The 20,307-nt window shown below is 42.4% G+C and overlaps 1 protein-coding gene across 13 annotated transcripts in view; it reads left to right on the top strand.

Annotated features, from left to right (window-relative positions):
* Ino80d (INO80 complex subunit D) overlaps nucleotides 1-19,771 on the top strand; it is a 57,491-nt gene extending 37,720 nt beyond the window's left edge. For all 13 annotated transcript variants that reach the window (XM_032901201.1, XM_032901211.1, XM_032901209.1 and 10 more), the window contains 6 exons: nucleotides 70-294; nucleotides 6,187-6,296; nucleotides 8,962-9,095; nucleotides 14,246-14,463; nucleotides 15,205-15,362; nucleotides 17,402-19,771. In XM_032901201.1, the coding sequence (XP_032757092.1) occupies nucleotides 70-294; nucleotides 6,187-6,296; nucleotides 8,962-9,095; nucleotides 14,246-14,463; nucleotides 15,205-15,362; nucleotides 17,402-18,564 (2,008 nt within the window). In that variant the 3' untranslated portion in view covers nucleotides 18,565-19,771. The remainder of the gene's footprint in view (nucleotides 1-69; nucleotides 295-6,186; nucleotides 6,297-8,961; nucleotides 9,096-14,245; nucleotides 14,464-15,204; nucleotides 15,363-17,401) is intronic.
* Nucleotides 19,772-20,307: the final 536 nt, after the last annotated feature.

The raw sequence follows: 20,307 nt of genomic DNA, 5'->3' as shown, positions 1-20,307 counted from the left end.
GTTTTCACGTCCCCTTTCTTACGTGAACTTCCCGTGTAATCAGTTTCCCCTTTACCCTGCCCTTTCTAGGTCAGATGACGACGATGCGGAGAGCAGGAGCTCCAGGGTGACCCAACTTTGCACTTACTTTCAGCAGAAATACAAGCACCTCTGCCGCCTGGAGCGGGCAGAGTCTCGACAAAAGAAATGCCGGCATACGTTTAGGAAGGCGCTGCTGCAGGCAGCCAGTAAGGAGCCCGAATGCACTGGTCAGCTGATACAAGAACTTCGGAGAGCTGCGTGTAGCCGAGACAGGTTAGAGCTAGAGCTACGAAGGCAAGGCCTCCCTTCTCAGGCCTTGTCTCCCGCTATGCTTCATTCACCTTTGAGGGATGGTTGAGGCATTGTGTGAGGTGCATACACATTAAGTCTCAAGTAGTCGAGTGCCATGTTTGGTTTTGTTAAGAAGGAGTTGCTACCTTGAGCTGACAGAGAAATGAAAGCATTTACTGGTTCTTGATTCCTTGAGTTACATTAGAATTTATGCCTTAACAAGATTTGAGAATGTTGTTTCTCTTGCTTGTTAGCTTTGTGATTCTGTGTCATCCAGACCAGCTTCAAACTCTGGATCCTCCTGCCTCAGCCTCCTGAGTACTGAGATTATAGCAGACACCACTTCATCTGACTGACGGTGTTAACTGTCTTAGAAAAACAAACAAAACCAAAACAAATTGCAACGCTTACAATTTTCCTGTTATTTAAATTAATGATTGTTGTCTTTAAAAATTATATCTTTTTCTAACCATAACCTAGTATTTTTATTGTATAGTAAAATAAATTTTACTTGTGTTAGCTATGCTTTCTTTTAATTGCATATTACCTTGTGTTCACAACAGTTGGTTGTGTTTGTTTTGTTCCTCTTGCTGTCTCACTGGCTCCATAGGTGAATATGTAGTACACACCCGCTGCCCTTAGACCTGTGCTGCCTGTTCTCAGTGTCAGAACACCGGGGTTCCAGGCGTTTGCCACCCAATCTAGGAAAACAGAATTTCTAGTGACTGTATAATATAGGTGTCACTCTTTAGACCTTTTCTGTTTTATGTATTTAAGTTAAAATTAACCTGTATTGTTGAAAAGTTCTTTGTCGGTCTGTTCCTGAATAACAGCTTGGACGCTTGTTATTTGTTAAAAACACGCCTAGGCCATAAGCGAGATCTCCTCCCACTAGGTCATAACTTATTCACTTATGCTATTCTATGTCTGACATGTGTGTAGTTACCTCTCCCCAATTTCATACATCCGATATCCTCAAGTCCCCGTCTATAGTACCTGAACTTGACTCTATCCCAGAGTTTCTCTCTCTCTCTCTCTCTCTCTCTCTCTCTCTCTCTCTCTCTCTCTCTCTCTCTCTCTCTCTCTCTCTCTCTCTCTCTCTCTCTGTTTCTCTGTGGGATGTCTCACTTTCTAATCCTACCTCAGCTTATTGGCCATCAGATTTTTATTGATAGGTGATGCTTCCACATAGTACTCAAGCTTCTCCTCCCTACATCATATACCTGTAACTCCAGCACTGTGTGTGCTGAGAGCAGAAGGTTGTGAACTCAAGTCCAGAGAGCTAATTAAGACCACATCATAAACAAACAAACAAACCCCGCACAAAACAAAAAGGTCTGTATCTGGTTTTTCTTCTCAGAAATATACCATGGCCCTTCTCCTAAATTCATTTGAAAATACAGTTTAATAGCATTTGTATAATGTGTTAAAATATGAATATTAGAAATCGCTTTTATGCTGTTTTGATAGAGAAAATTTTATAATAATTAAGTTATATATTTTTTAAAAAATGGTTTTCGGTATTTGTAACCAAAAAAATTAAGTAAAATTTTCTAGTCTCATATATAGGATTTTAAAATACTTATACTTATCATAGTTATAACTATCTTTTAGTATTACTTGAAATACACATTTAAAGCATTGAATTGAGTTAAACATTTTTTAACATCTCATTTTAAGGAAATGTCTTTGTTTCTCGTTTCTTCTGTCATGAAGCAGTCGTGTTGACTTGGCTGTCTTAGAACTTAATATACAGTCCAGGCCGGCTTTAACTTACGGTAATACTATCTCTGCTTCCAAGTGCTAGAGTTCAAGCATATGCCCCTGCTGCCCAGCTAAGGAACAGCTTCTCAAATTTAGAATATTCAGTTCTGATTTAAAAAATAATATTTTAAATTTTTATAGTTTTAGGTAATAACTTTAAGTCTCTATTTATATGAAAAAGTAAGTTTATATACAAAAATATGTTACTGATGCACTATTGAATATTGAAATATTAGTTTATATACTCTTAAGTCTTCTATTTTACTCATGAGTCACTTGAATAAGTTTCCCAATCCACACAGTAACTGCTGTGACTACAGAAGCAATGCGATCTGAGATCTCCAGTTGATGAACAGATGAGTAGAATTTAACATGTGGAGGCCTATTCTCTATTCGACAGTTTACTCAGTTCAACAGTTGTTTCCTATGGCTTTATAAGTCTGTCCACTGAATAATATCAGTAGAAATTATATCTGCAGCATAAAGCAGCTATGTACATAAGCTTTGTATACCTCAGTTCTGATACTTGATAATGATCTTGTCAAAGATGTAACGGTCTATACCATGAGATTGAGGCAGTTTGGTATTGTAAAAAACTCTCACTTTTTTCCTTTTCGGTAGTTCTGTAGGCTTTAGCCCAGGTATCACAGTGCACTAGGAGTCATCACTCCAGCTTTTCTCTGACTCATAAGTAGTTTTCAGAACACCTCCCAAACCAACTTCAGTATCAAGTTAGACTGCCGGGGCGATGTAGCTTAGCGGTTGAGTATTTGACCAGGAAGCGTGAGGCTCTAAGTTCAAGTCCTATTACTGGTGAACAAAACAGACTGGCAAACCAAAGAGAACCTGTCCAGATGGTTCCTACAGCCTTCACACTGACTCAATGTCATTTGTCACCCATGATTAATGACACATTAGTAATTCTCTTTGCTTTATTAGTGCTATTTGGATAATATTGTTTTTAATACCATAGTGACTGTAACTTATCTGTAGAGATAATGAAATTCTGACCTTGGATTTATGAGACAGATGGGTAAACTGAGAGGGAGAGGGAGAGACATAGATGCAAATTTGTAATCCCAGAATTTAGTAAGTAGGCTCAGGAAATCAGTCATTCTTAGCTACATAGTGAGTTTACTTAGACCAGCCTGAGTTACATGAGACTGTTTTGTTTGTTTGTTTGTTTGTTTGTTTGTTTGTTTTAAGAAAAGAAAGAAATGAGGAAATATATTGTATATTGGGCTTGGTAGACAGGTCAGTAGATTATTAAAGTGTTCAGTGAAATTATGTTTTATATTGAGTGCCATGTGGTATAAAAATCTAGACCAAGCAATTTGGGGCGTAGCTGTTAATGTAATACAGCTTTTCTTATGAAAATTGTGCATTTTTATAGGCTAACATTAATAGTATAAACATCTTTTCTAGTGGTAGTGGAAAATATATTGTCAACATGAGCTGAAGTTGCGGGTCAGTCATTGAGGGTTTGTATATGCTCATGGTGTTTAGCATTAATCCCAGCACCAACAAATAAAATTTAATATTCTTTTTGTTTGTTTGTTTTGAGACAAGGTCTCACTGTGTAGCTTTGGCTGGCCCGGGATTCTTTATGTAGACCAGGCTGACCTCAAACTTAAGGACCAGCAAGATGGCTCAGTAGGTAAAGGAATCGCCTGCTTCCTGAGTGCTGGGATTAAAGGCCCATGCATCCTTCCCAGCAAGATATTAGATATTTCAATCATCCACTTTTCTACCCTTGCAAAGTCTTTTTCTACTTTTAAATTTGTGCTACTCAATTTTAAATTTTGAGTGCATGTGTAGAGAGGTGGCAAATTGCAGGTATGAGTTCTCTCCTTACCATATGTGTTTTGGGGATCAAACTTAGACTCTAGATTTAGGGCAAGCACTTTACCTGTTGAGCCATCTTGCTGGTCCTTAGTCTTTGTTTATTCAGAGAGTCTCATAGCCAGAGCTGCTCCTCCTGCTTCCAGCACCTTCCTAGTGCTACTGCTATGGATTTGCCTCCCAATGCCTGCCTTACATAGTGTTTATGATTGACCTAGAACCTAATGCAGATGTTGCTTACAGATGAGATAGAAGTTTAAACGCTTATATCACAAGTGATCTAAATTAAGATAGTATTCAAATAATGAAGCATGGAATTGCAAACATTTAGCAAGCCTTATAAGTATTTCAAAGTGAGCACATTTTGAAGGATGTATAAGGAATGTATGAAGGATGTACGAAGCTTAAACCATTTCAGCATATTCACATCCCCTTTCCCATTTGACACTCAGGTGTTTGTAAAGATAACTTTTATTCACCTGATGTAATTGTCATCTCCAAGACTTATTGCCTCTGTCTGCTAAGGTAGGCCTTGTCCTGGAAACTGCTAGCTTCTGTACAGTATAATCTAGACCTAGGATGTTTTTAGCCTCTGAGACTGCTAAATGAACTTATACTTTCCAGTTCTCTTTGAACTCTGGCTGGGCGGTAGCTGGCCAACTCCAAACTCTTCGCCAAGCTGACTGATTCAAACCGGCTTCTCTCAGCTTCTGACCGAATTGTTCTGCTTGGCCTCATACTAACTTTGGCAATTTCTTCTAAACTTCTGACTCCTTTCTCATTCTCTGGCTTGTGTCTTCACCTGTGTCTAGCGTGTTCTCTCTTCAACCTGTCTCTACAACTGTCCCAGTAAAACTACCTTTTCTCTTTTTCCTCTCTCTGTTCTCTGTTAAGTAGCCTCTCTTTTCTCTCTGTTCTCTTGAGAGTTGGACATATCCTATTCTGTCAAATCTTTTTCTGATTCTTTACTTTGTCTGTTACTCAATTAGACATCACTTTGAAATATAAATACTTCCTTCTTCAAACTAATTTTACCTTCATTGTTTGGTATTAAAGGTATCACTAAGAATGTACCAAAGGCATGTACTATATTCCAGCCAGAGAGATTAAAGGTTTGCGCTAAGGTGCATCTGTATTCTAGCCATATGGCTAGATTAAAATCCCTCCTCAGTTGTCTTTGTAGACTTACTGTTTATTAGCACTAGGTGGCCAAATGGTCCTGATGATAAGAGTAGAGACCGATAACCAACTCAGCTGACTACTGTGCACCCCTCCCTGTTTTCCATGAATGGTAAAGGTGTGTCGGGTCTCTGCTCAGGCAGTCCTGCCAGCTAAAGGTGCTTGCTGCCTCTGCTTTTTAAGTGGGGAAGAGAGGCAAGGCTTAAGAGAGTCTGTGTTAGTTGTCACATAGTGAAGAGAGTCCGTCTGCTTCATGGTCTTCTTCGACCCACAAGCTGCACATAGTGGCTTATGCTTGTGATCCCATCCCCACACATCTGTGTGGGGAGTTTGAATGAAGCAGGATTGCTGTGAGTTTGAGACTAGTCTGTGTTGGATAGTTCTCTCTAGGTTAGCCTGAGCTACGTAAAGAGACCCTGTCCCCCAAAGCCAAAACAACAAAAGCCAAAACAAAACAAAGCGCCAAGATAGACAGCCTAATCCCAGCACTCAGGAGGTAAGGGCAGGAAGCTAAGTGTATGCTACAGAGAAAGACCCCGTCTCAGAAAACAAGAGGAAAACAAATGACCACAGAGGTGTATCTGAAAACCACTGTGATATAGCTGTTTGCCTTGAATGTTAGTTGGTCAGTAAAATAACACATTTGATAATTGTAATATCTGCTGACTTTACCACATACTTGTGTTTTAATAACTGTGTATAGTAAAGATAGTTAGAGTATGCATGTTCAAGAAAATTTATCCTGGGGGCCATGGAGATGGGCAGTGGGTAATGGTGCTTGCCATCCAACTCAATGACCTGTGTTTGATCTCCAGAACTTACATGGAAGAGAAGAGAACCGACTCCCTGGAGTTGTCCTCTGACTTCCAGGGCTTTGCTGTGCTTATTCATGGCTGCACATACATACAAATAATGAGATCAGCATTAAAAAACTTACCCTGAGGGGTTGGGGATTTAGCTCAGCGGTAGAGCGCTTGCCTAGCAAGCGCAAGGCCCTAGGTTCAGTCCCCAGCTCCGGGGGGGAAAAAAAAAAACTTACCCTGAGTTGTTAGAGCATTTAAAGTGAATTTTATATTTTTCTGTCTGTAGCCTCAGCCAGACCAAGTTGAAGGAGGTGGAGCCAGCAGCTTGCAGTGGAACAGTGAAGGGTGAACAGTGCACAAACCAGGCCCTGCCCTTCACCAGGCATTGTTTCCAGCGTATCCTTTTAACTCAGTAAGCAGCCGTTGAAGGTACTAAGCCCTGGTGGGCTCTATGCTGGTTTTATTTTGTTTTTTCGAGACAGAAATACTGTGTAGCCATAGCTGTATTGGAACTCAATCTTAGACCAAGCTGGTGTAGAACTCACAGAGATCTACCTATTTCTGTTTTGCACCACTACTGTCAGGCTGTGTACTTTTACCCCCAGTGGTACTGGGAGTGGAACAGAATCTTCTGCATGCTAGGCAATGCTCTCCTGCAGTATGTCATTGTAAAATCAAGTGGGTGCTCCCTGCCTCCACTCCTTTTGAAGTAGAACTTCACTATATAGTTGTAGTTGGTCTCAAACTCATGTTTCTCATGCCTTGGTGTCCTCACTGTTGAGATTCCAGGTGTACATCACCATGTCTGGCCAAAAAAAAAAAAAAAACTTGTAAAATAAAAGCTATTATCAGAATAATTTTTACATAATTTCTAATTTCATATAGTCTTGAATAAATTCCTTATTATGTCATTGTATATTTTATTTTCATTGCACTGAGTTTGGCAAGGAGAGATTGGTGAGCACATCATCTTGTGCTCTTTTGCTGTCTCACAAATGGAGAAGGGACAGGCATCTAATTCTAGTTGAGGACCTGTGCCAGAGTGAGAGCTTGGACCTCTACACAGAGCAGCAAAGCAGGTGCTGTACAGCTGACGTGGGACGCTTCTCACTAAAGCGGAGAGCTGCTTCTCTAGGTGCTTCCAGCTGGGGCCGCAGTGACTGTGGGAAAACAGCACTCTTTGTTGTTTTGAGGCAGGGTTTCTCTGTGTAGCCTTAGCTGTCCTGAAACTCTCTTTATAGACACAGCTGGCCTTAAACTGTGGATCTTCCTGCCTCTGCCTCCTAAGTGCTGGGATTAAGGGCTAGTGCCAGCAGATCTGGCACTTTGTTTGTTTGTTTGTTTGTTTGTTTGTTTATGAGACCATATTTTAGTAGTCCCAACTGTCCTTTAACTCACTGTGTAAAGTCAATCTTTCTTCTCACCTTTACGTGTACTCTGCAAATGGAACTATGGTCAGCAGGTTTGCTAAGAAAGCTCCTTTGCCCACTAAGTCACTTCACTGGGTCACTACCCTCGTCTTTAGTAAATATTAAAACTGAGTACCATTGAAAATGCTTGTGTTTGTTTTCATCAGACAGGCTCTTGCTGTATAGCCCTGGTTGCCCCTAAGCCTGTGGCAGTCATTCCTCACTCTCCTGTGGGCTGAGCTTATAGGCTTGTGTCATCACACCCAGCTGGAACATTTTACATTAGCAGTCTCTCTGATTTGCAGTCTTAATTTTGTATGTATTTATGTGCGGTATAGTAAAGTAGGATATAACCCTACTGTTACTATGTTACTTAGCTGGCCTGAAACCTGATTCACCCTCTTAGATATGAGGGTTACAGGTCTGTAATTGTGTTCAGGATGAATGTTTTCTCTCTCCTCCCTCCCTCCCTCCCTCCCTCCCTCGAAACAGGGGCTCATCATGTCTGGTTGGCGTCACACTCTGGGGCTCAGTCACCTCCAGACCCTCCCACCTGGCTCCTACACGTACATTTTTGGCCTCCTTTCTGTCCTTTACTTTGAGTCTTACCAGGCTCTTCTCTAACAGTTTATATATAACAAATATAAATCAAAAAAAGGGAAACCCAAATGTACATTTTAAATAGAAAATAAATCTTTGCGTGTGTGTGTGTGTGCGTGTGTGTGTGTGTATGTGTGTGTGTGTGTGTGTGTGTGTGTGTGTGTGTGTGTGTGTACGTGTGTGGTACTGGAAATTGAGTAGAAGGTCTCATATTCTGCTTACATGCTTGCTGAGAAGCCCTGCCCTCAGCCCAGAGGTCAAACATGGAACAGTACAGTGGCTAAGAAGATGAACTTTTCTTTGTCTTTTGAGGTGGTCTTACTCTATAGTCACGAGTTTAAGGCTAGCTTAGGCTATATAGCAAGACCCTGTCTAAAAAACAACAAACAAAACAAGAGGCCCTAGACATTTCAATTTTAAATAAGGCTTTCAAATTAATTTTCGTCATTAATTTGTGAGATTTATTTTGGTCCTGTAAATGTGAATAAAAAATTCAACCTTGGACAGATGGGTTTTTTTATTTAAATTTTCATTCTCTTTGTTGAGTATCCTAAGATAAAGTTTTCTTATTAAATGCTGATTTTAGAAGCTGGGGAGGTGGCTTATCAGTTAAGAGCACTTGTTCCTTGCTCTTCAGAAGGACCTGATTTCCATTCCCAGAACTCACACAGTAGCTTACAACCATCCATTCCAGTGCAGTTGATATTTGGTATATGTAAGAGCATCCAGGCACGACACTCATACATATATAAGATAGAATACCTAAGAGAAAAAAGTCAGCTGCTGATTTTACAACATCTTTTTAGCAGGGATTTCAGGAAGGTTTAACAAGAAAGTGTTATTGTTTATTCACAGTGTAGAAGTTGATTTAGAATGGCCGTAAGGAGATTTGCCTGAGCGAGTGCCTGTTAGCTAAATAGTCCCTCAGAATTTCCCCTGTTGATTGATAGAGACAGGGTAGTGCTTGTAAAACACGAGGGGAGTGACACTTTATTCAGATACCGAAGAGTTAAATGATTTGAGTGTGTTTTCTTCCTGACTACAAACCCCAGACATCCTCTTGAACCGTTCTCAGCAGCTGTTCTCCAGCTGCACTGCCAAGTTTGCAGACGGACAGCAGTGCTCTGTGCCAGTGTTTGACATTACACACCAGACGCCCCTGTGCGAAGAACATGCCAAAAAGATGGTAAGTTTAGTATTTATGCCCTGCAGTTGGGGCTTTCAAATTGCTGATGACTGTTTCCACTAGGAATAAGACACTAATGAAGTTCTGTACAAACAGTGGTTTCAGTACTGGAAACACTATGTTGTGTTGCCTTTGACCAAAAAATTTCAAAATAGTGTGTTGACCTCTTGAATTTGAGACCTTTTTCAAAACCAAACCAAACTCCCAAGTATTTCAAAGAGTACTTAGTACAGTTTGAATATCTCTAATCCAAAAACCCAAAATCTGTGCAGTTTTAAGATGGCATGACACTCAAAAAGTACATGTTTTGGAGCCTTCCAGATGCTGGTTTTTAGATCTCTGGAGTAATGATTTTTCATATGCAAATTATATGCAAATATACAAAACCTCAAAAACACTGCTGGTCCCTCAGTGTTTCAGATGAGAAATACCAAACCTGTTATTATTTAGATAAATGCTTTTTAAAAAATCATCCATTCATATCTTTATGTCTCATTCATAAACACACACAGTAGTATAGTTGTAGTTTCTTATACATAGCAGGTTTTACACACCATCTTCGCCTTCAGTTTTTTTTTTTTAATATGCAGTTCTGGGAATCTCTGGATATTTAATAAAGTTTAGGCAAAATACCAAGCCTTTCTATAATTTTGTTGAACTTAATTATTGCTTTTGTTAATGTTAGTATCATGAACCCTAATTAATTTAGAATAATTTGAAAGAGAGACACATTTGAATTAGTCAAATCTTTGAATTAGATAATTATTTAAAATGGGTTTGATTTGGGGTGAAGCTGTAGCTTAGCAGTAGAGTACTTGCCTGACATGAATGAGATTTTGCGTTTGAGGCCAGCATGGAAAACAAACTCCTCAGACTTGAGCTGTATTTTCATTTATCAAGCAGTTGTCTTGAGATACTGTGCTGTGTACCTTCTGGACCATAAGGCCAGAAAGGCAAGGTGCAAGGTATTCTCTGAGCATGGTGCACTTTGAGCATGCATTGGTATCAAGGACCAGGCAGCTGGTTTGCAGCTCTGGCTTTGCCATTAGCTAAGGGTACAGTTAGGCAGAAAGGCTGCCTTTCTGGTCTGTTCCCTTGTTAACCCACTGGCCTTACCAAGATCTTCTTTTTGGTTAGTTCAGTTTTAGGATCACGTTTTGAAAACTTTGAATACTATCTTAGGGTTTTACTGCTGTGAACAGATATCATGACCAGGGCAACTCTTATAAAAACAACATTTAATTGGGCTGTCTTACAGGTTTAGAGGTTCAGTCCATGATCACCAAGGCGGGAGCATGGCAGCATCCAGGCAGGCCTGGTGCAGGAGGAGCTGAGCATTCTACATCTTCATCTGAAGGCAGCTAGCAGAATACTGGCTCCCAGGCAGCTAGGAGTAGTGTCTCAAAGCCCACACCCACAGTGACACACCTACTCCCACAAGGCCCCGTCTCCCAACAATGCCATTCCCTGGGCCAAGCATATATAAACCACAACAAATACTAAACTTCACATAGAAATGTTGGATTTATTTTCCTTCTAGGTTTTCAAGACTAGGGTTTCTCTGTGTAGCCCTGGCTGTCCAAGAACTCAATCTGTAAATTAGGCTGGCCTTGAACTCACAGAGATCCTCTTGCCTCTGCCTCCCAAGTACTTATTTATTTTTTTTATTTAATTGAAATACATTTAAAAGATGGGCATTTTTCTGTTTATTTGGGCTTTATATGAATGCAGAATAATTTTCTGGGTTTTGTTGTTTTTGTTTTTAGGTAGGGTTTCACTCTAGCTCAAACTGGCCTGGAACTTATAAAGTATGTGCCTTAGCTACCTACCCCTGAGTATTAAGATTATAGGTGTGAGAGCCAGCACACCCAGCTTTCCGCATGCTTTTGTATATATATACCTGTTTGTGTGTGTGCGCTCTTTCTCAGTTCTTCTCACTCTTGTTTTTTGAGATAGCTTCTCTCGCTGAACCTGGAGCTCACTGATTGGCTTAACTGGCTGCTCAACCAACTCGAGAGATGCATGTCTCTGCCTCCCCAGTGCTGGAGAGATAGATGCCTGGTGCTGTGCCTGGCTCTGTATGTGGACGCTTGCAGTCTGATGCTTGAGCAATACCAGCTGGGTCATTGTCCTAGGCCTCTGTGTGTTTGGACTGCTGTGTAGACCTTGATTGATGGCTCCATAGATCCTTGTTGATGAGGGCCCAGCAGCTTTCAAAGCAGCACAGGACTCAGTTCTTCACGTCGGTGTTACTCTGCCATCCCACATACATGCAAGACTAGGGTCTGTTAGTGACCTCCCAGGGATGAATGTGGGCCTTTTCCCTGCTGGCAGTGGAGGTTTGAGACAGGTCTTCTGTACCCGAGGCTAGCCTCAATCTTGGTATTCAGTAGAGGTTTGAGACAGGTCTTCTGTACCCGAGGCTAGCCTTGATCTTGGTATCCAGTAAAGGTTTGAGACAGGTCTTCTGTACCCGAGGCTAGCCTTGATCTTGGTATCCAGCTGAGGATAACAGTGAACTTCAGATCTAACTTCCACCTGATGAGTGGTAGGATGATAGGCCTACCATCACACCCGGTATCCAATATGCCCAGTGAGCATTCTTCTATATCCTCAGCACTGGCTTTAAAAAGTAAATCTACAACTTCAGAGTCTATACTTAAGTTTACATGAAATAATCCTTTCAGAATTTTTGATTTTGTGCTTTCCTTGTCTTCCCTGATTTAAATTTGATCTAATGGTATTAGTTTCCAAACACTGCTGTCTGCAGTCCTTTTAGCTATTTAGTTAAGAGCTGTCCCAGGATTCATACACTAAAGAGTGGTATCAACTATTTAAACACTGTCTTATATATCGCCAGAAAAAAAATGTTGCCAGTTGTAGATACAATGGTTTTTCTTAAGTTATATAGCTATTAAAAGAGCCTATTAAAAGGCTGTTTAGAGGGCTGGAGAGATGGCTCAGTGGTTAAGAGGTCCTGAGTTCAATTCCCAGCAACCACATGGTAGCTCAGAACCATCTGTAATGGGATCTGATGCCCTCTTCTGGCGTGTCAGAAGACAGCTTACTGTATTCATATACATAAAATAAATAAATCTTTTTTAAAAAAAGGCTGTTTAGATACAGATTTCTAATTTTCCTCCTCCTCATCTCAGCTATATTATTTGACATGCAAAAGGCAGGTTTTTCTTTGTTCTGAAGCTATAATACAACTTAATGTACTTTGTTTTTCTCCTTTACTGGATTGTTGCTTTGAGAACACAGCCTGCTGTGGTTCATTCTTGAGTATTAGTGTCCGTCTCACTGTCATCGGTTCCATACCCTGCTGCTCTTTGTCCCTTTCTGGTACACTTTGTGTGTGTGCATAAGTTGTACCAACAGTGTGCATAACTGAATTCAAGCAGTGACAGCATGAGCTGTAACCATGTTTGATCTGTGTGTGTGTAATGCCTCCTGTGACCCTCATCTCGATGGCAGTAAGTGTAAGGTGTCAGCAGTCACAAGCACTCTTCTGTTGCAGGCAGGGTATCAAATAGACATTGTTGGAATACAGTGTCGTACAACGGGAGCTGTCACAAAGTTCTGCAGAGTGACTGGCTTATTAACAGTGGAAATTTTAGATCACACACTCAGGGAGGCAAGAACTCTAAGGACAGGACTGAGTTTGGATGCCAGCACCCACATGACAAGCTGGACATCTCACAAACGCCTTAGGGACCAATACGCTCTTCTGCCCTTGGCATGCGTGTGCACCTGTGTATACCTGTACATACATGTGTGCAGACATGCACACAAATTGGGAAATAATGGAATACATTTTTTAAAAAAGAATTTCAGATGAGCCCTTTGCTTTGTATTTATTTTATTGAATGCTGATGTGGCCTATTTATCGCCTTGCATTTGGCTCTGAGATGGGAACCTTGATTCCTGTTCTGAAGGAACCTTGACATCTACTTGTTCATCCCTGTACATTGCTAGAAGGCCGGCATCTCTTAACATGCTTGTCATGTTTCTTCCTCAAAAGTGACTCCTCTAGTTGGAAAGAAAAGGGAGGAAAAGTCTCCCTGCCTATTAAAGTTTAAAGTCACTGAATTCAGAATCATGTATGCTCTAGTTCCAAGCTCCTCCACCAGTTAGCTTGTCAGTCTGTCCTTGTTTCTGCTGTTTCTTTTGGCCTAGGATGGTCCCCTCCCTTACCCATCCTTGTCTTTAAAATCTGTTACTCATTTTCTGAGTGGTGTATTTATGCCTCTTTTTCTTGATGTTTCTTCATGGCAAGAGTAAGTTTTTGGAGAACATAAACTATCATAGTGTCTCATTTGTTTGTTGGCTTTGCTGGAGATCAACCCTTGGCTTTCACATACTAGGCGGTGTTCTGGGGTTGGGGGAGGAGACAGGGGAAAGATCAATGTGAACTGTGAATTCAGTTAACATTTTTGTTCATTTATTATATATAGTTTTAGGAAGCATTAAGAGAGCATTTCTGATAGTTAAGTTTTCCCAGATAACCTTAGGGTTGTCAGATAATTATCTATCTCTGTGTGTATGAGTGGTTTCCTATACGTGAGTGTATGGACCACGTGAGTGCTTCATGCTTATAAAGGTTAGGCAAGGGCGCCACTTCTCCTGGGCCAGCTGCCAGCTGCCAGTGGGTGCTGGGAACAAGACCCTGGACCTCTGGAAGATCAGTCTGTGCTCTTAACCACTGAGACTCATTATTATCTGTAGCCTCAGATAAATTTATTCTGACTGATGCACAAAAATTATCATTAGAATTATGTGATGTTTCCATATTATACAGTATTTAAATTGGGTAAAACATATCTTTCAAATATTTAACTCTTTTTTTTTTCTTTTGAGACAGGGTTTGGTGTAGCCTGGGTTGATCTTCCAGTTGCCTCCTTCAGGTGCCTATCTAGAGTACTGGCGTGCACCACCACACCTGGTTTAATGTGATATTGGGGCTCCAGCTCAGGGCCCTGCACATGCTAGGCAGGCAGTGTACCTACATTTCTTTTGAGTAAAAGCTTTAAGCTTTCTTCTGGTCTTGAAATATATAGAGAATTGCCATTCGCTAGTCACCCTGCTGTGCACTAACCTAGGAGTGAGGGGTAGGGTAGGTTTTTAAAAATGCTTTATTCATTTTAAAGGATAATTTCCTGAGAGGAGATAACTCCCGTAAAGTTCAGCACCAGCAACAGAGGAAACCTAGGAAAAAAACAAAGCCCCCTGCACTTACCAAAAAACACAAGAAGAAGAGACGGCGTGGACCTCGTCGACCCCAGAAGCCCATCCCTCCTGCAGTGCCCCAAGGGAATCTCAGCATGCCCACCAGCGTCTCACTGCCAGTGCAGGCCTCCCAGATCCGGTCAGTGGTGCCCCTAACCTACCACAGCTCTTGGGCATCTCAGCTTAAACCCTTTGAACAGTGTCATACACAGATTTTACCAGCGTCTGACTAAGTTTGTGTTATACATTTATCAATGCCAGTTTTTCATTAGAGCAAAGAAAATAGTGCTAAAATTGATAATTTTATTCACTCAGGTTCTTCTGTTTTAACTAAAATTATACATGTTAAAATAGAAGTATTTAATTAGGAATATGAGTTTTTAAAATTTTGGCAGACTTAAATATTTTGATATAATGATGTCAATTCACTCCTGTCCATTTATTTCATTGATCAGTTTTGAAATTTTACTAAAACATAGATACCCTAAATAGTGATTCATTTTACTACTTTGAAGTGAAAGTACCATCTAGTAATGATTGTCTTAATCATGGGTAAAGGCTGTAGGAATTCATGGCTACAGGTAGTGAGGTGGGTCTTTCTGCAATGTCCTGTGTTCCAATTTCCTTCTCATAAAGTAAGGGAAAAGAATTGTTTTGAGACAGAGCCCTGTGTATTCCTAGACATCCTCAAGTCTCTGTGAAACTGAGAGTGAGCTGACTCTCTAGCCGTCAGTTCCCAAGTGTGGGGATGAGCCGCTGCCATGGCTGGAGAGAGCGGCCATCTCTTGTGTTTGCACTGGATGCTTAGAGAGTGAGGGATGTGCACCGAGGACGGGTGACCTGCCTTGTAGGTGTCTGGACGTCTACTCTGTCTTTGCAGAAGCCCTTCCACGCCAGAGCTGAGTGCTGACGAGTTGCCGGATGACATTGCCAATGAGATCACTGACATTCCGCACGACTTGGAATTGAACCAGGAAGACTTTGCAGATGTCCTGCCGCGGCTGCCGGATGATTTACAAGACTTTGATTTTTTTGAAGGTATGGTCAGTGTTTTACTCAAGGAACTGATTTAGACATGGTTCATAAGAAGAGAAATGAGGGGGTTGGGGATTTAGCTCAGTGGTAGAGCACTTGCCTAGGAAGCGTCAAGGCCCTGGGTTCGATCCCCAGCTCCAAAAAAAAGAACCAAAAAAAAAAAAAAAAAAAAAGAAGAGAAATGAGTTTTATTTTATCTTTCCACATAATTCAGGCTAACCTTGAACTCATAATTCTCCTGTCTCAGCTCTGGCTTACTGGGATTATGCCTGGTGTCACTGAACCCATCCTAGAAATAATAGTAATAATAATATTGCTGTATGTGACGTGTGTAACTGTGTAGAAGCATGCATGAATGTGGAGGGTTGGGGAGAGCCTCTCCTCCCATCCTTACCTGGGCTCCAGGGTTCCATTCAGACGGTTAGGCCTGTGTGGCATGTACCTTCCCCCACTGACCCATCTTGCTGGCATTTTACTATTCTTATTTTTAATAAAATAGCCCTTTGCAGCATATCTGAAATGTTTTCCCTGACATAACATTCCCATCACTATAAATAGAAGACATGAACATCCCTCCAGCGGTTTCTTCTTCAGAAGGTGGGCAATTTGAATTTAGGTAATCATACCAGATACTTAGTATATTTGTACTTTAATAGCAATTGAATTTTGTTCCATTAAAATGAGTAATTTTCCTTGATGTTTTGACAGTGCTATTCAATATATCTTTTATTTGTAAAGGAAAGTTTATTAGAATCTTTTTACAGCTTGCCCTGTCTTTGGAGCCTGGCACAGTGGTCCAGGTCTGTAACCCAGCAATGCTGGGATTAAAGGTGTTCCCACTCTGCCTGGCCAAGGAGGACAGGACAGACTCTAAAGAGTAAACCAAGCATCCTTTGTAAGGTAACTCATGGAACTGGAGAGATGGTTAAGATCACTTTCCTCTGTTGTCTAGGACCCTTTTGGTTGTCCTTAGGAGGCTGCTCACTCCAGCTCTCAGGGATCGGACACTCTCTTCTGGACACCACGGGTATCGCACTCACTTGTCACAGGCAAACATAGATCATAGACACATAATTAGAAAGAGTAAATCTTAGAAAAGAGGAAGAAAGTTAACTTTGGAAAGAAACTGAGCATTTACCATTACTTTTTGTTCTCATCTCCAGTTGGAAGAATCTAGACAAAGTATTATATACCTGTCTTGTTCTATACAGCCTTCATTTATTTATATTAATGACACTAATATCGTTTTAGGTGAAAAATATGTATAATCAAATGGACATTGGGTTTTTAATTGACAGCCTTTTAGACTTCCTAAGAAACTAACACTGAGGGCGGGTGAGACTGCTCAGTTGAGTGTTTGCACTCTCCAGAGGACCCAAGTTCAGTTCCTAGTATCCATATTGGAACCTACCGCTGTTTGCACCTCCAGCGCCAACACCTTGGCCTCCACAGGCACCTACACATGTGTGGCCAGAGTTCACATAGACATAAACCTGCTCATAAATAAAAGAACTTAACGGAGCCAGGCCTGATAGCACACGCCTTTAATCTCAGCACTGGTAGGCAGAGACAGACATATCTCTATGACTTTGAGGCCACCCAAGGTTACATGGTAAAATGTCTGAAAACAAACACAAACAAAACATTTCGCATGGTAGATTTCTACACATAAATAAACAAGATGGCAATTAAAATCCCAGAGAGCTGATGGATCAATATTTCATTGTCCTGCAGATCAATATTTAATTTTTTTTCTAGTCCCATCTCAAGAAACGTTTCTTTTCACAAAGGATTCTCTTTTTTTTGAGACAGGGTCCTCCTTCTGGAGCTCTAGCCGGCCTGGAACTCACTCTGTAGACCAGGCTGACCTGGAACTCAGATCCCCCTGCTCTGGCCTCCTAAGTACCAGAATTGTAGGTGTGCACCCCCAAACCCGGCAAGAAGGACCCCTGTGATAGGATAGCGTGAAATACTCAGACGTGTGACTTGCTGTGTAAGTTAGTTGTCATAGCCACTGATTCTCATGACTTTGGTTGATGCAGGAAAGAATGGAGACCTCCTCCCGACCACTGAAGAAGCTGAAGAGCTTGAGCGGGCCTTGCAAGCTGTAACTTCTCTCGAGTGCCTGAGTACAATTGGGGTACTTTCCCAGTCAGACGGTGTGCCAGTCCAGGGCTTGTCAGATAGAGGGATGGGGGTGTTCTCCACGGGTACCGATGCTTCGGGAATCCAGTCCTTGAGTCGAGAAGTAAACACGGATCTAGGGGAGCTACTGAACGGACGTATAGTGCACGATAGCTTTTCTAGTCTAGAGCTGGACGAGAACCTACTCCATTCTGCTACTCTGTCCAACCCACCTACACCCCTGGCAGGGCAGATCCAGGGGCAGTTCTCTGCCCCAGCCAGCGTTGGCCTTACTTCTGCCACTCTGCTCAGCCAGAGTGCACTTGGGGAGAGAGCCTTCCCAGGACAGTTTCATGGACTTCATGATGGCAGCCATGCCTCTCAGAGGCCACATCCTGCCCAGCTGCTGAGCAAGGCAGACGACCTTATCACCTCACGACAGCAATACAGCAGTGATCATTCACACTCCTCACCCCATGGAAGCCATTATGATAGCGAGCACGTGCCGTCGCCCTACAGTGACCATATCACCTCTCCCCACACATCTTACTCTGGTGATAATATGGCAGCTACCTTTTCAGCAGAGATGCCCATCATGGCCCAGCACTTGCTCCCCACCCAGCTTGAGGTGCCACTTGGAGGAGTGGTCAACCCCAGAACTCACTGGGGCAATCTCCCCGTCAACCTTGGCGATCCCTCTGCATTTAGCAACCTCCTTGGCGCGGATGGACACCTTCTTTCCACTTCCCTCTCCACGCCACCCACCACATCCAACTCAGAGACCACACAGCCTGCCTTCGCCACCGTTACCCCAAGCAGTTCCAGTGTGCTTCCGGGGTTACCACAGACCAGCTTCAGTGGCATGGGGCCTTCTGCTGAACTAATGGCCTCCACCTCTCCCAAGCAGCAACTCCCACAGTTCAGCGCAGCCTTCGGCCACCAGCTGAGTTCTCACAGTGGCATTCCTAAGGACCTGCAGCCCAGCCACAGCTCCATAGCCCCTCCTACAGGCTTCACAGTAACAGGTGCCACGGCTACAAGTACCAATAATGCATCTCCCCCCTTCCCCACCCCCAACTGAGCGAGTCTGTGCTTGCCGGCAGGTGGAACCCGGTGTTTTCTATCTTTGTTTCCTCTTTTGCACCCCTCTCTCCTTTTCCTACAGAAGATTTAAAAATGACAGTGGGGATTAGAGGGACGCCCCTTCCCGGTTCAACAGGTGGCCGTGCAGTGGACCTTGCGTCAGTGTTCGCGCGTGCTCCCTAGCACTGGTGCTCATTCCCTCCTGGCGGTCCGCTCAGCCTGGCGGGTCACTTGGCCTGGCAGGCTTTTTGGTGGCTCAGCACAGTGACTGGGTAGGATTGATTATTTTATTTTTTATTTTTATTTTTATTTGTTTTTATTTCAGCAAGTCCTAGAAGTGGAAGATACCTCAAATTACCAGTGCCCTTTACTGTCTCCTACTGTTGAGATAATGCTTCCCATTCTCTAGCCAGGTTTTACATAGGTTGTTCTGGATGTTCTGTTGAGATCCTGTGTAGTAGGTGGTGTGCGGACACAAATCAAAGCTCTGACTTAGCACCAACTGCCAGATACCACAGGGAGGCCAGGATGCCATTCCTAATTATGATACATTAGCTGAAAAGAACATGGTCTCTTAACTGCCTGTGCCTGCTTGTTCATTCGCCCTGTGTGTGTGGTGTGCAGTGCAGTAGCTGTCGCCTGTGGCTTGTCTTCTCCTCACTCCCAGAATAAGCATAGGCCCTTCCCCCTCCTCCTGTCTCATGCCTTGCAAGATTCGTCCTTCCTTCCTACTGAGTTGCTAAAGCATCCTGAACAGAGAGGGGTGGTCTCAGAGTGATAGCGCCTTGCTAAAGTCAGCCTGTGAGGAAAGGAGCCCAGAAGGCGGAGCTCACATCAGTCATGGGGAGTGTCGTGACCCCCACCTCTCTTCTATCATGTGCATTTGTTTCAGATTCCCCACTCATGGAACACATTTGTAAGTAGTAATGAAAAAAATGTTTTGGTGTGCAAAAGCAGGCTACACCAGAGAGATTCGAAAGATGACATCTCCGCCTGTTTGGTCCATCATTGGGTCCTAGTTTTTACATGTTTACAGTTGTGATTCTTTGGTGAGATTTGTGAACTGTGGAGGACACCTGTAGAACCGTGTACCAGTTGTGAAGTGATGTGTAATATCAGAAGGACACACATTTTAACAGTTCTGTCAAAGCAGAATTTGGAAATTAGACATAATTTGACTTACCTTAGGTACTTTTAAAATAATTTAAGTACTTAGGATAAAGTAAAATTGGAAAATTTTTTTAACGTACCAAGGCTTTAGGGTAAAAAATCTTATTGGGTAGTGCAGTAAGTTGGTGACTGTGAAGTGATTCCTCTTGCCTGCCTTCCCCTCCCAGCTGGGTGGAGCTTCATTTTCTGCTCTGCTCTGCTCTGCTCTGCTGATGGCTCCCTGCCCCTTCAGATATCGTCAGGTGTCTGCATCTGAGCTCCACCTGATTTACATGCAGACACTCTTAAAAGGCAGCATGTCTCTAAATGACGTGTGTGGTACAGCAATCCTTTAGTCAGGGACCGTCTGATCCTAATTCCTTCCTGCGAGTTTAAGGTTGAGACGTATTTTCCTACTTCTTATGTGTGTGCTCCTCATGCCATGCTACTTCTGACCAGGTCTTCCTGTTGAAGGCCTTCGTTCTCGGCCTTGCAAAGGAATGATGGTGGTTACCAGGCATTATGCAGACACCACGTGCCTGAGCTTTGGAGAGAAAGTGTCACGTGACCAGATGAAATCATGATCTGACCT

The sequence above is a fragment of the Rattus rattus genome, chromosome 4 (assembly GCF_011064425.1).
Source record: "Rattus rattus isolate New Zealand chromosome 4, Rrattus_CSIRO_v1, whole genome shotgun sequence".
In the NCBI taxonomy this organism is placed as follows: domain Eukaryota; kingdom Metazoa; phylum Chordata; class Mammalia; order Rodentia; family Muridae; genus Rattus; species Rattus rattus.
The sequence above is the reverse complement of the archived record's forward strand: the minus strand, read 5'-3'. Positions and strand labels throughout refer to the sequence as shown.